The following is a 14,297-nucleotide window of genomic DNA, read 5'->3' as shown; positions in this document are numbered from 1 at the left end:
ATTTGTGCATCGTTGTCAATTGAAGGATCTACTGGTAACTATGAACAACGAGTCCAAATAACAATGTAATGTCGATGATACAAAACAGAACTAAGTCATACACTAAGCTATCTAACTACCAAGTATCTGTTTAACATGACTACGATATATCTGTTGAACATGACAACCATGCACCTGTCTAACATGACTACTATCCATCTGTTTAGGTGGAGCTCTACAGTTTCGTATTTTGCATAGGGGTTATACTTTTTTTTAAAGTAATTTCCCCGGGTTTCTTCACTGGTTATACCGACTATTTGAAAAAGACCTTGTATATCTTAGGTATTATTCAAAGAACCTTCAATTCCCTTTATTTTGGTGTATGATTGATGGGTGTATATGGGCTATAGAGCATACAGCTTGGCCTTACTCCAGATGTGCACCTTTCAAAAAACTGCTAGTTCCACTTGGTCATTGTCACTTCTCGGACTTCAGAGGTGAATTGTAAAAAAGGAGCCGATAACTTTTGCACATTTTATATATTTGATAATGTATTGTCTAGTTGGGCAAAATTCATTTTCCCAGTTTTAATAGGTGCTAAAGATAATGTACTTTTGACTAATTCAGGGTGGTTTGTTTAGCACAAGGGTGCAGTCATTTTAATTCGCAGTGTGCTTTGATCATGTACAATTTCCATAAGTACAATATCCAAAGAAATGTCAGCCATATTACATGAAAGTATCATAGAGATATGCCAACATTCTCTCAAATGTGCATGTTTCAAATGCAAACAACGTCAGCTTACATACGTCACTCTCTCAAAAGTACATAATAACTGGTGAGCGCCCCTTTAACATTACAACCATGCGTCTGTTTAACATGATTACAAAGCATCTGTTTAACATGACTACCAAGCACCTGTTTAACATGACTACCATGCATCTGTTTAATATATGACTCACTGGTTCAGGTGGCAGAGGCAGTTTCGAAAATTGGCCCTTGGTAAATTTCTTAACTTAAGGCTATGGTGTGACTTTTTCAGCTATTATTGTTTACTAATTAAAGATATGGCTATATTTGTACACTAGGTGTTTCGGGCTTGTGTTCTTCTTGAAATTGACGTCGAGCATGTACATCATCCATAGTTACTCTGCAGTTTGTAGATAGTGAAATATCAATAGTCGGCTAGGAAGAAGAGCTAGCCTCCCATATCATAAACGCGTGGGTTCGGGGTAAGTAGAATATTTAAAAAACGGCTTGGAGGACAAAAATTTTCAATTGCATCAGCCTGTTTAGAACACACTGTTTGCAGAATTATCATCTAGGAAAAGGGCTTGCGTTTGCACTGTGAAAATCATCTGGTGTCAAAAATGACATTCGGACGTGAAAATTTCAGGTATAAATTTGGGATTGGGTGCATAAATTTCTTCTGCTTTGAACTGCCATTGACTTCTCTGGTCAAGTGGATAATATTCTTATGCTATGTTTTAATATAGGTATCCATAAATATGGACCTTTTTGTCCTCACTTGTGTATTTTATTTTTTTTAATGATTTTTTTATACTTGGCCAGTGATTGAGGCATTAAATTTGTGCATAAATATTGGCCCTTGCCCCTTTATGATTTTATAAACGGTTTCTGAAGGCAAGATACGTTTATTCGACTGCTGCTAAAAAGAGGGAAAGTGAGAAATCGATTAGTTACATTAAACAGGAAGAAAGAAGGATGATAAATAACAAAATAAGAAACCTCACTGGACATAATAGCTTCACCGTGACATGCGGTGGAGATTCACTTCATAAAGAATATTTGTAAGAAAAATAAATTTGATTGACAAAACATTTCAGAAATATCCATACATTTTGAGTTGATTTGCCTATTATGAAGTTTTTACAGTAAATTTTTCAGGAGAACGCATTAGGTAAATCCTGAGTACTTCTCACCCGTATATGTAGTGTCTATTGAACCAACACAGAACTCACTAAGTGTTTCTTAGACAAGATAAATCTACAACGTAAATGTATGAACAAAGAAAAGCTAATAACCCAAATAGCACAGTTTTCTCCAACAGAAGAATATGAAATGAAAGCTAAAGTTAGGAGAGGGGCATTCTGTAACCATGACTACTCTCAATGAAGAAGCGTGGTGCTTAAACTCCAACTTCTTTCAGTATTCCAACTTCTTTCAGTATTCCTCAGTACAATCAATATTCCATACAGAATATACGAAGCTGGAATACAAGGGCCGTAACTCTATTAAAAATAGAGTAGACGAAACACAATCCATTAGACATATATATGTAAGTCTATGAGACAATGTTAAAACCAAACTGCATCGGAATATCTGATCAGAGATATGCTGGTTACAAGCTATTAAAATACGCCGTTAATTGTGAAGGATCATAGCCCTATCCAAAATGAATGTCAAATGTCAAAGCTATGTCGTAACGATGTATATAGCGAATATTTTGGGAATATAAGATGCCTCTTTCGTTGATTTATAGGGGGAAATCGTTCTGTGTTGTCACAGCGTCAGGATTAAGTTGCCTTCTGCATCCATCTACCTTTATATATCCTTCTACAAAATACGGAAGGCTTTGTGATCACCTGATTGCACGGAGACTGCTACTTCAGTAGACTTGTCAGGTCAAGTGTGTGATATAATTATTTCGTGCTTTATAATGCCTATCCAAAAATATACACATTTTTGACCTCACTCATGTATTATTGTTTTGGGATACATCTTTATATTAGGCAGGTGCGTGCGACATTGCATTTGTACATAAAAACTGGCCCCTTCCCCCTAAGCTTCTGCTGAATATATGTACAATTGGACTGGCTTATTAAAATAACAGGAAATACAATCTTTGTGTTTGACAGTAATAAAATCGTCGGCTTAGTCTGTCGTTACGTCACACACTAGTTTACACATTGTGAAGAGGTAAAAAAAGTGCATGATTCGGTCAGTGTTACTCTATATCAGCTCTGATGCTAAATTTAGAAAACAAATTTAGTAGGGATAGGTTTCACCGGGACTCCCCCCACCCCGGTTTTTTAAAAGTACACATTCAGTTTCACAAGTTGCTTTACCTAGAATTTCCCTACTGCAACCTCATTTCAATCGAATCAGTAAGACATCTCGACATAAGTATACAACCTGTGCACGTAATCCAAGGTAGAATGTAGCAAACGTGACTTAATTAATGAACATGGATGGAGATATCTGTATCATAAATCACTTGTTTACAAATTGGGGCCTGGACGGCCGAGTTTAAAACTTCCGTCTTCCTAGGTGTTCCGTGCCTGATAAGTAATAATGTACCCACAAAGCATGCAAAGCGTAGTTTTAACAGGGACGTCTTCATATAGATTGTTACTGCAGTACAGTTAGCCGTGAAAAATGGTAAGCATCAAACACATATCCATAAGATATCCGGAAACACATTGGCAGACGAACATGCGGGTATGTTTGTGTATACGAGAGAACGAGACAAGAGTCAGAGAGAGAGAGAGAGAGAGAGAGAGAGAGAGAGAGAATTCATCAGCATTGATTTTCTAATGCTATACGTGAGTAAGGTGTACAGAAGCAAGAATCATTTAAGACTTTTGTTCTCGTTGGTATTAATGTAATACACTATTATCATTCAGATTATTATGTTATTGAATCATTTCATAAGTCGAGATAGGGTTGCAACTGTGGATATTAACAGATGAATGCCGATCGATATATATATATATATATATATATATATATATATATATATATATATATATATATATATATATATGTATAATCCGTCGTTTGATTACCATGCGTACACAACATTTGTACTGTATCCATTCAGAAACAAAGTAATATGACCCAAATCAGATACATCCACAATGCCCACAGGTATTTCCAACAAACAGAAAATACAAATAAATCTTTACCTGTTGAAATGATATCATACTTTAAGACAGGGGTATTTTTTTAATGTTGGATGTAAATTAATGCATAAACAATAAATAACCAAATGCAGAACAAAAGAGACAATGAATGATTGAGAAAGTGTCAGAATTTGTGTATATAACTTTTATACAGGTTATTGCCAGGATGGATGGAAGCAATAATGCATATATGTAAGCATTAAGTTAGGCAGGTACGCTTAAATCTCCATTAATGTAGACAAATATTTACATAAAAAATGGAGTCCTAATTATATATTCAAAAAACTGATATAAATATAGATATGAAAGACGTCCAGTAGTTCTGCGGCCAGACAACTAAACAGACGAACAAAGATACAGATCAACGTATAGATTGATTGAAAGACATTAACACATATGAATACATTCTTTCCGCTAATATATTTTGGTTTTATAGGAACTGAAGAAACCACTTATGGTGGTTACCATCGATTTTGGTACCACCTACTCCAGCTGGGCATGTTCAATGAGACACGAATATGAGGACAATCCCACCAAAATATTTGTTCGCCAATGGATTGGTGGAGAGCATTTCTCACCGAAAGCTCCCACAACCGTTCTGATCAAGCCAGATGGGAAGTCCTTGGAGGCGTTCGGTTATGCAGCACAGGACAGATACGCTGAACTTGTGGAAGAAGGACAACACAAACCATGGTATTTCTTCACAAGATTCAAAATGAAGATTTTCGATAACTTGGTTCGTACTGATTCACTCAATTTACCTTTTTAAGTGGAATAGTTGGAATGATAAATAGGTATAGTTTTAAACCACACATGCACCCATGTCCGAATGCCAGAATCTATGTAGACATGTATATTCTTTCGGCAGAAAATCAGTAATATATTCATGCTGTATTCATTTAAACCCTTTAGCATGACCGCCATCGTTGTGGATGATATGTGATATGTATGTATCTACATTATACCAATATCACTGAAAAACTTTGAAAGTATAATGTAACTACTGAAGCACATCCATGATGATGATGCAAAAGAGCTTGAAGGAATAAAATATAAATATATTACTGAATCTCCTGTTGAATTAACACACACACACACGCACACGCACACACACACACACACACACATATATATATATATATATATAGAGAGAGAGAGAGAGAGAAAGAGAAAGAGAGCTCTATAAAGAAACAGACAGAATCCAAATGCCGAATACCTAATGCCAGAATGACAAACTCGTTAATTTTATTATTATACTTTTGACACTATCAACAGTCTTATCAGATGCAATTTTGGAATAATGGAAAGGATGCAAAATATATATTTCTAGTCTGAACATCTGACAGGTAAATTCCTTTTATTCTCGGAAATCCTCAGACTTCTTACAGAAATAAAGCAAAGGGAAATATAATGCAGTAGGACAGTCAGTGTTACAGTATGTTAGACCCCAATGTCTGCTAAATCTTCTATGCAAAAAGCACGGTTACAAGGCAGAGACTACAAAGTTAGTTAAATATCTCAATCTGAGACTGAAATTTTGAGATGTTTAATATAAAATAAAATTTCAAGGTTATACAAATATCGTGGTCACTTTTGTTATATATGTCTGTTTGGTGTGACAAAATAAGTGATATGCGAAACTTTTCATCTTGAAATAGATTTCGCACATGATTATGTCTTCGAACACGTTCCTACATAGAACATAATATAGTAACTAAATAAAAGTAACTAAATAAAAACAAGATAGGACTATTTCTGATTTGAAAATGTTCTGTTTGTCATTAATTTTGCAAAAATGAACAACGTGAAGTGAAAATTACTTTGCAAAGTATTCATCTGTGTGTCCAAAATACAGGGTCGGAAACAAATGTTCCATGTTTGCTGATGCTACCCAAGAAAATGTTTTCAGAAAAGTAGCAATTATTAAGTGAACTTACTTCTGCTATGTTAAGACATTACTTACCAAACTCTTTTCATTTAAATAAGTATATATTTTTTTTGAAGTACTGAATAATTTTTCAGTTACCAAATCGTTGTATCATGACATTCTGACTTGAACCGGCCTATGTCCATAACTCTTTGATACTAGTCCCGTCCATATCAAAAGATTGGACTAAAAGAGCATGTACCACAGAATAGATTTTGCAATAAGTTCTCCTTTATGCAAATGAAAAACCAAGTTGTATATTAGTGATATGCAACGAGAACACAGTATTCCCATACGTCCCGCGACGAGATTTGACGCTTGAGTGTGTTTAAGCTGTTGGAAGATGCTCTGTATTTGTACCTTTCCCCACTGTATGCATTCAAGAATAAGCATGAGATGAGAAATAGAAATCTTAAATACTAAAAATCAGATGAAATTAATTTATACGTTTGTCACTGCATCCGATAGTTTTGTAGCACCATCCGCACACTCTTTTATAACATTGTGATTATTTAATATATGTAATATGGAATTCAATAGGGCTTACAAAGTTTGAAAGAAGATAATGGTTGTGACACATTGGAATGTAGAGAGTATCGTATAGATCGCTTGACAACATTGTTGCTGTAGCGATCAAAAAAACATTTAAATATTTGCTATTTTCACATAGGAATTATCCCGTCATACGATGATAGAGGACATAACTGGAAAGACACTTCCCGCCATGACAGTATTTGCTCGAGCCATAGAATATATGAGAAATGATTTTCTGAGTCAGTTCAAAGGCAAACTCGAAGAACAAATCCAAGACCGCGACATATGCTGGGTGTTGACAGTTCCCGCGATCTGGAGCGAGTCCGCCAAGCAGTTCATGAGGCAAGCAGCTGTAGTGGTAGGATGTACATGGCTTTATTGACAAACTTACATCATGCGATTGAAACAATAGCTTTGTGCCTTTTACATGACTCCTTCACTTTTCTATCAAGCCGAATCTCTACCTGGTCCCGGGTCTCTCATATACTTCCACACTCACGTTCGTTGGACGATTTATTTAACTAGAGAAATTATTTATGAACTTTCCTTGGAGCTAACTTCTGGCTTCCCACATAGACTTAGACTGACTAATTTCGCGAGGGAGATTACTTAAAACTTGGATTTCGTATGGGAAACACCCACCTCCTTTAGCTTGGCCAATTAGGGGGGGCGAATCCGACATTTTGTCCAAACGTCATTTGGCTTAATTAGTACTTTCTGCACTCAGCGGATCCGGTGTAGTCAGCGCTGGTAAAAAAAAAAACGACGTCGTCGTCGACGGGATCGTCGGGACGTCATTTGGTTTAATTAATGCCTTCTGCGCGCCGATCCCAGCGTCGTCAGCGTCCGGTAAGCACATCGACGACCGCGTCGATGTCATCGCCCCCCCTGCTGCTATGATCTTACAAACAGAGTGATCACTAACTCCTCCTCTTGTAGATCAATTAGGTTATTTGACTGATCGGTAATTCTAAAATTAATTCTCGTTAAAAACCGATCATGGCATCGCATATAGACCGGATTAATCGGACTCTCAACGATTAAAAATCCCGGAGGGGCTGTTGGTGAAAATGAATAAAGGATATATCCCTGTTGAGCCTGATTTGATTGCTTGGTATCCACCTGGTAACTCCCTTCGATAACATCACATACTAGATTGATTGCTATCACCGATGCGATATTTACGTTGTACGGGGCAATATGCCTACCATCATCTCCGTTATCGTGTCTGAGGATATAAGTTGATGGGGGGGGGGGGGGGCGTCCGCGGGTGGATTCTTAGGCCATCCTAGTATGGTTCTTATTGAACTGTTATAAATATCAACCATATACCCCGGTGTGCTTATTTCAATCGTCGACGATAACGTCGGTTCATGAACCGTAATAGCGATTTTTGATTCTTTTCCTGTGATCGATTTTATCCTGCGTTGAAATTCTTTATTGATTTGCTCTATTTGGTATGACCCAGTTGGTATTGTAACCTCCTCCCAGTTTGGGGTCCCATCGGGTTTATTTGTCCGTGCAAAAACCAGCGAGTTATTAGGTTGTTGTCCGTTAAATGCGTTCGCTCGAATATTAGGCCAACTGTGATATATTCGCAATTTTGCCAGCGCTATTTCCTTCACTGGAACCGGCGACGGGAAGTTCACACTGAATTCGGGTTTCGTTGACGTTATCGATATCATATTTGTTTGTACCGGAGTGGTGTTCTCCGCGATCCGTTGAAGCAACTGAAACCCTTCGGGGTTCAGCGACATTATTATTATTCGTTGTCTTTAGTGTCTAATTTCAGCAACCAGGTGGTTCCGGCTTCCAGTTAAAAATCCTCGATTTTTGACATCGCGGAGCTATACAACTGGACCATCGTGGAGAATTCAACATCGGATACGAACAAATTATCAATCGATAATGAGATCAACCCGGATAATTTCGAGTATGCGTCGGATACTATTTGATGTTTTACTGTATACTCGTTGAGTTTTTTCTGAAAACACGATGATATCTTTCTAGTGATTGCGTTGGCGACTCCAGCAACTGTTGTCATCGCGGAGACAGCGATTGGAACAGCGATCGGGGCTATCGTGGTCACCGTGGATAAAATAACACCGGTGCCAGCTACTATACCCGACACCGAGTACACGACCGCGTCGATGGCGGTTATTTTACGACGGTATTTTTTTATTTTTGCACGGTATTGTTCGGAAAGCGTTTTTAAGTTCGCGGAGAATTCTTTTGCGGTATCGAATCGATATTGATGTGACGTCGGTGATACCTCTGATTCAATTACCCTGGTGGTCATTTTATTCTAAAAGAGCTAGTGTTTTTAATTACTTAGATTCGCTACAAATTCCACATACCATGTGATGTTTGCCCGGGCTAAATTTCCATCAACGGCATAAATTGTAAACTGTTCAGTTGCGTTCTTGTCTATAATTGTTGATATTGTATTGTTAAACCCGGATGAACTCGACGATAATATATTAAACTGCATCATTGAAACCAGTGTCAATCGATAAATGCCCTTAACAGTTGCGGTAGTATTTACTGTATTCTGTGTAGGAGTCCAATCGAATGATCCATGCCGAATTGTGTATACTGTGTTGATGATGTTCTCATGAGGAATTTTTATTTTTTCGAATTGCTCTGCTACTCTCGGTAGTCCGTCTTTAATCGCTTCAACATCAGTTCCGATTATTTCTATTCTCCGCAAATTCGCGTCTATATTATTCTTGTTCGCTGCAACCCTAGTAATGAGTATATCTATTTCCTGTATATGCGCGTCCACATTTTTTTTGTTCGCTGCAACCTTAGTAATGAGTGTATCTATTTCCCGTGTATGCGCGTCCACATCTTTTTTGTTCGCTGCAACCTTAGTAATGAGTGTATCTATTTCCCGTGTATGCGCGTCCACATCTTTTTTGTTCGCTGCAACCTTAGTAATGAGTGTATCTATTTCCCGTGTATGCGCGTCCACATCTTTTTTGTTCGCTGCAACATCAGTTTTGACTGTTTCTATTCTCCATTCATGCGCGTCTATATTATTCTTGTTCGCCACAATATCAGTTTTGATCGTTCCTATTCTCTGTTCATGCACGTCTATACCTTTTTTATTCGCTACAATATCAGTTTTGATCGTTTCTATTTCCCCTGTATGCGCGTCTATATTTCTTTTGTTCGCTGCAACATCAAGTTCGATTGTTTCTATTTCCCCTGTATGCGCGTCTATATTCCTTTTGTTCGATGCAACATCAGTTTTGATTGTTTTTATTTCCTGTCCATACACGTCTATATTTCTTTTGCTCGTTGCAACATCAGTTTTGATCGTTCCTATTTCCCCTCTATACACGTCTACACCCTTTTTGTTCGCTTCAATATCAGCTCTGATTGTCATTATGTCCTGTGTATGCGCGTCTATATTCCTTTTGTTCGCTACAATATCAGTTTTGATTGTTTCTATTTTTCGTCCATGCGAGTCTACATTATTTATGATCGTTGCAACATTAGCGCCGATTATTTCTATTTCCCGTTCATGCGCGTCTACACTCCTTTTGTTTGTTGCAACATCAGTTTTGATTGTTTTTATTTCCTGTCCATACGCAGTGATATCATTTATAGTTGTTGTAATCTCATCCAGCTTGGTATTTTTTTTACCAAAGAATTTATCAAAGTTGTCATCGATCCTGTTAACATTTTTTCGCAACGTGTAAAATTGGCCCGACAGCGTTGCAAAATCCAAAATAGTATTCCTTATTGTTGTAATATTCGGTTCGGTTACCGTCGGGGTCCCGAAAAAACTAGCGGTAGTGAGCTGTATATCGGTGATAGATTTTTTCACCTCGGTGGCAGATTTTTTCACCTGCGCGTCGAGTTCGGTCACCGATCTATCCAACCTTATAAAACCGTCTTTGACTAATGTTACCGCCGATATATGTTCACCCGGTTTGAGTCGTCCGTCGCCGGTATACAACGCGATAGTGTCCTCGGCGGCATCACGCTGTCGTGTTAAAACATCATCCAGGGACACATTACTGGATTTCAATTTACCCTGGCGGTCTTGAAATACGACTATTTCACCTGGGTCAACACTGGTTAAATTCAACGTATCGGCGATTTCATCCTCGATTAGTTTTTTTATGTCATCGGTGGCGAGCGTTTCCGTGGATTCCTTCAGCGCCGAAACCGGTCGTCCCCAAATATCAATCATCGTTATTGTAAAAAAAAACGGCGTTTCTAATTAACCCGCCGGGCCTCTACGACCCCACTAGTGTATTCGTTTACAACTACATGAGGTGGTTTTCGCGATGATGAAATCGCCGCGAGTACGTTCAATGCCTCACGGCCACATATCGGTGGGTCACTTAATCGCTGTGTTGGCAACGTGGAATAAAACGCCCGGGCTGAACACGCCCGGATATACCGCATGAACTCGTTTGGCGGGGCTAACCCGTATGAATCAAAATAGACGATTGCACGCGGATCAATCGCGTATGCAACCCAATGAGTTCCCGCTCCGGAGGACCCATCGAGGTTAATTATGCCTGTTTCAATATTCCTTGGTGCCGCCGGTAATTGATCCCTCATAAAAACACCTCTGAAGTTTTTTATCGCTAGCGCGTTTGCGGCGTCTATTAAATCAAAATTAGACATGGAAGTCATTGACTCAGGAGTCATTGACTCCCGAGTCAATAAACGGTTCCCGGTAGTCTTAGACCCTTTCCCGAGTACCATGAATACGGGGTTCCCGGTAGTCTTAGACCCTTTCCGGCCACGGATCGTTTTTTTTTATAGCCTTTCCCGGTTGCCTTCTTCAATGCCATCCCCGCCGCGGTACCAACGGCTCCTAACGCCGCCGCCTTCGCCACTGCTGGTGCGGCCGCGGCAATCAACGCTGGAATCGCAGCTAACAACGGAAATATCCCGCCGGTCTTTTCCATGTTTTTAATCGCTGCGGCCGAGAAATCTACCTGAACACCCTTTTTATTCTTCATCGCATCATTGAAATGTTTTATTTGACGCGCCGTCAACGATATCTTATGATTACCACCCGCCATCTGTGACGGCTTCAGCGTTATTGTGGTCCCGCACTGTTTAGCCGACTTTGATCGTAATTTCTTGACTTGACCATCAGTCAACTCTACACTGACGACACTATACGACATTTTATTGTAAACGTGTTTGTGCTTTCAATTACATGTTTTCCACTGGTGCATCAACGATTCTCATTCGTCCACCAACGCCTTCTAGCAGCATTGATTTATCGCTGAGAATGACAGCAACCGCTCTATAATTAACACCAGCCGGGTCTATACGAGCTCGGAAGTGTATATCAACGACGGATTGTCTCGTTAAATCAAGATGTTCCAACGAAAAATAATAAATCGGATACAGCTTTTTAAAATCAAGTTGTGATATTTGCAAACCGGTGTCGACGTTTTGATCACGACCCATGTATGACAGCAATCGATGATACACACGTGCGACATGGTTGTCGCCGTAATTAAGCTGTATATCCTCGGATGGTTCCTGTTGTCCGTTTATTCTCAGCGAAACATCCCTGACTCCTAATTTATCAAATATCATATGGCTGCGTTCTTGACTGCCCAATCGTTCTCTATTCTGTAGCGCTATAAAAATATGACGCGGGGCTGAAACACCCTGTTTTGATGCCAGGTGCCATGTAAACGTATCGGCGACGTTATCCTCTTTAGCATCAGTTGTTACCGCTAGCCAACTCAACAACGATTTTCCTCCCTGTTCCATAAATGCTAACAATCGTGCTTCCGTGGTAACTGATGGAGTCAGCACCGGCATCCACAATGCCATTTTAGTTAAAATGACTTTACCGGCAGCGACGCCAGCAGCATGCCATATTGCATTGTTATCATCGCCCCTTCGCGTCAGCGCGATTGTATGCTTAGCCCCATAGATAACCCTCCTGACATTTCTGCAGAATCCAAATATGTGATGGAGTGGAATCGCGCATGAAAACTGTCGGCGTGGTCTTTGCAACATTGTTACTCGTGCTGTGAATCCCATATTGTAATTATCGTTAAGACTTTTTATAACAGTGAAATTAGCGTCTGGTCTTGCTCTGCGGTCTGGGTTATTTGCTTCAGCCTGTGGGTCAACTGCGGTATCTCTTTCCACCAGCACGTTAACGTATTGAAGATGATCAGCGTTATCGGTGGTGTCCTTCGCAAACATCATAGATGGGCCCGTCGATCTCGTATAATCGTCCGAGTATCTCGCTAACCCAATTATCGTCGTTGCAACATCAACCTCGCGTTCTATTGATTCAATTTCTCGCCCGTCAATAAGATATCTGGCGCTCTCAAATAACGCCATGATACCGTTGTTAACGAAGCCAACTCGAACACGATCGTTATCTGCGTATGGTGCATTATCGGCGGCATTTGTCACGAGTTCTCCCTCAATTTCGATAAAATCTACTGGTATCTTGGACTTGAAGTTCAATTCGCGATCGTAGGTCGGGTTGCGCTGCATAATAAGAATAATATTGATAATCACGGACAGAATCATCCCTGCGCACTGGGGCATCCATATCAAACGCGGGATCAGCGGTTCGCGCAAACATTTTATTATTTATCATGTTGATGTTTTCAATTGCGATTTTCTTTGAATTCTGTTTAAGACCACTCCCCCGCTATTGTGTTAATGGGCGCGTTGGTGGATGACTGAGCCGCCAACGACTCTAGTTTTTCTTCCACGGCGTTATTTATTACTTTACTGACATTTGCAGGCATCACCGTCGTTGATGGCATCACCGGTGGTTTCTGTTTTTTTCTTGAAAATCTCTTGGATTTCACCAACGACATTAGTTTGTCCTTTGCTGCAGAAAGCGCCTTTCCGGCAACATCTCCAATAGCACTAATACCCTTATCACGAATAACATCAATAGCCTTCATTCCTAATTGTTTGGCTAACGGCGCTACTTTTGGAGCCATTCTTGTAAATAACCCCGCAATGGTGCTACCGAGACCATCTCCATAGTACGCGCGGTAAACAGGCAATCGCGAGTTTACCACGTAGACGAGTACTGGTTTATCGTGGTTGTAGTGTATGATCATCTTTATTATAAAAACACCGGTTTTTCAATTAGTGATTGTGATCACCAGTGATTGTGATCACCCCTTTCCCCTTTCCCACCGCCGTGTGGAAAACCGGAATAAATTTTATCAAAATTTCCTGGGGTTTTTGCCCTCGATAAAAATCCGGTTTTTTCCTGATTTCTAGTCATTTTTGGTCGTTTTTTGTTGCCTATAGTCGTTTTTTTTCGATTTTTCAGCAAAAACATCGATTTTCTCTAAATGATTTCCTGGGGTTTTTGCCCTCGAAAAACGGTCAAAAATGGCCAAAAAACGGTTAAAAACAGTCAAAAAATGGCAAAAAATGGCCAAAAATAGTCAAAAACGATAATAATTTTATAATTTTATAATTTTATAATTTTTTTAATCATCCACGAGTTCGTCTATGAGCGTTCGATACGCACTAACGTCCATGATACCACCCGTAAATAACCGCTTGCAAATATCAGCGGCCTCATTGATTATTTCCGGAGAGTTATTTCCGGCTCGTTTTCCTCCGATTAGTACCTCTAGCCGTGATATATCACTGAGAACACTGTTAGGACAGGTAACGCCGTAGGATTCTTTACCAACAGAGTATCCTTTTCCTTTTTTTGGTATTCTACTTTTTACTTTATTGTGGAATGCGTCGTAATCGGGGCCATCACCACGTAGTAATGCATTCTCGTGTTTACTCGCTAAATACACTATTCTTGTCCAATCCTTTAACGACTTTATACTTTTCTTGTAACCGCTATTGATATGCTCCTTATCTCGTATGCTCTTAGCAAAATTGGAGGCAGTAAAATCAATTAATTCTTCCCTCCTGTCCCTGAGGTCTCTAAT

General features: G+C 39.4%; 1 protein-coding gene across 3 annotated transcripts in view; it reads left to right on the top strand.

Moving 5' to 3' along the window:
- The first annotated feature begins 3,130 nt into the window (after positions 1 to 3,130).
- LOC149769510 (heat shock 70 kDa protein 12A-like) overlaps positions 3,131 to 14,297 on the top strand; it is a 28,672-nt gene continuing 17,505 nt past the window's right edge. For 2 of the 3 annotated variants that reach the window (XM_089949865.1, XM_089949863.1), the window contains exons 1-3: positions 3,131 to 3,441; positions 4,342 to 4,641; positions 6,503 to 6,724. In XM_089949865.1, the coding sequence (XP_089805991.1) occupies positions 3,379 to 3,441; positions 4,342 to 4,641; positions 6,503 to 6,724 (585 nt within the window). In that variant the 5' untranslated portion in view covers positions 3,131 to 3,378. The remainder of the gene's footprint in view (positions 3,442 to 4,341; positions 4,642 to 6,502; positions 6,725 to 14,297) is intronic. The other variant, XM_089949866.1, reaches the window with a different exon arrangement.

This window comes from Sinohyriopsis cumingii, unplaced genomic scaffold, assembly GCF_028554795.1.
Source record: "Sinohyriopsis cumingii isolate HCF-2022 unplaced genomic scaffold, ASM2855479v2 utg003621l, whole genome shotgun sequence".
Classification (NCBI taxonomy): Eukaryota; Metazoa; Mollusca; class Bivalvia; order Unionida; family Unionidae; genus Sinohyriopsis; species Sinohyriopsis cumingii.
Note: the sequence above shows the minus strand (reverse complement) of the source record. Positions and strands in the feature narration are given on the sequence as shown.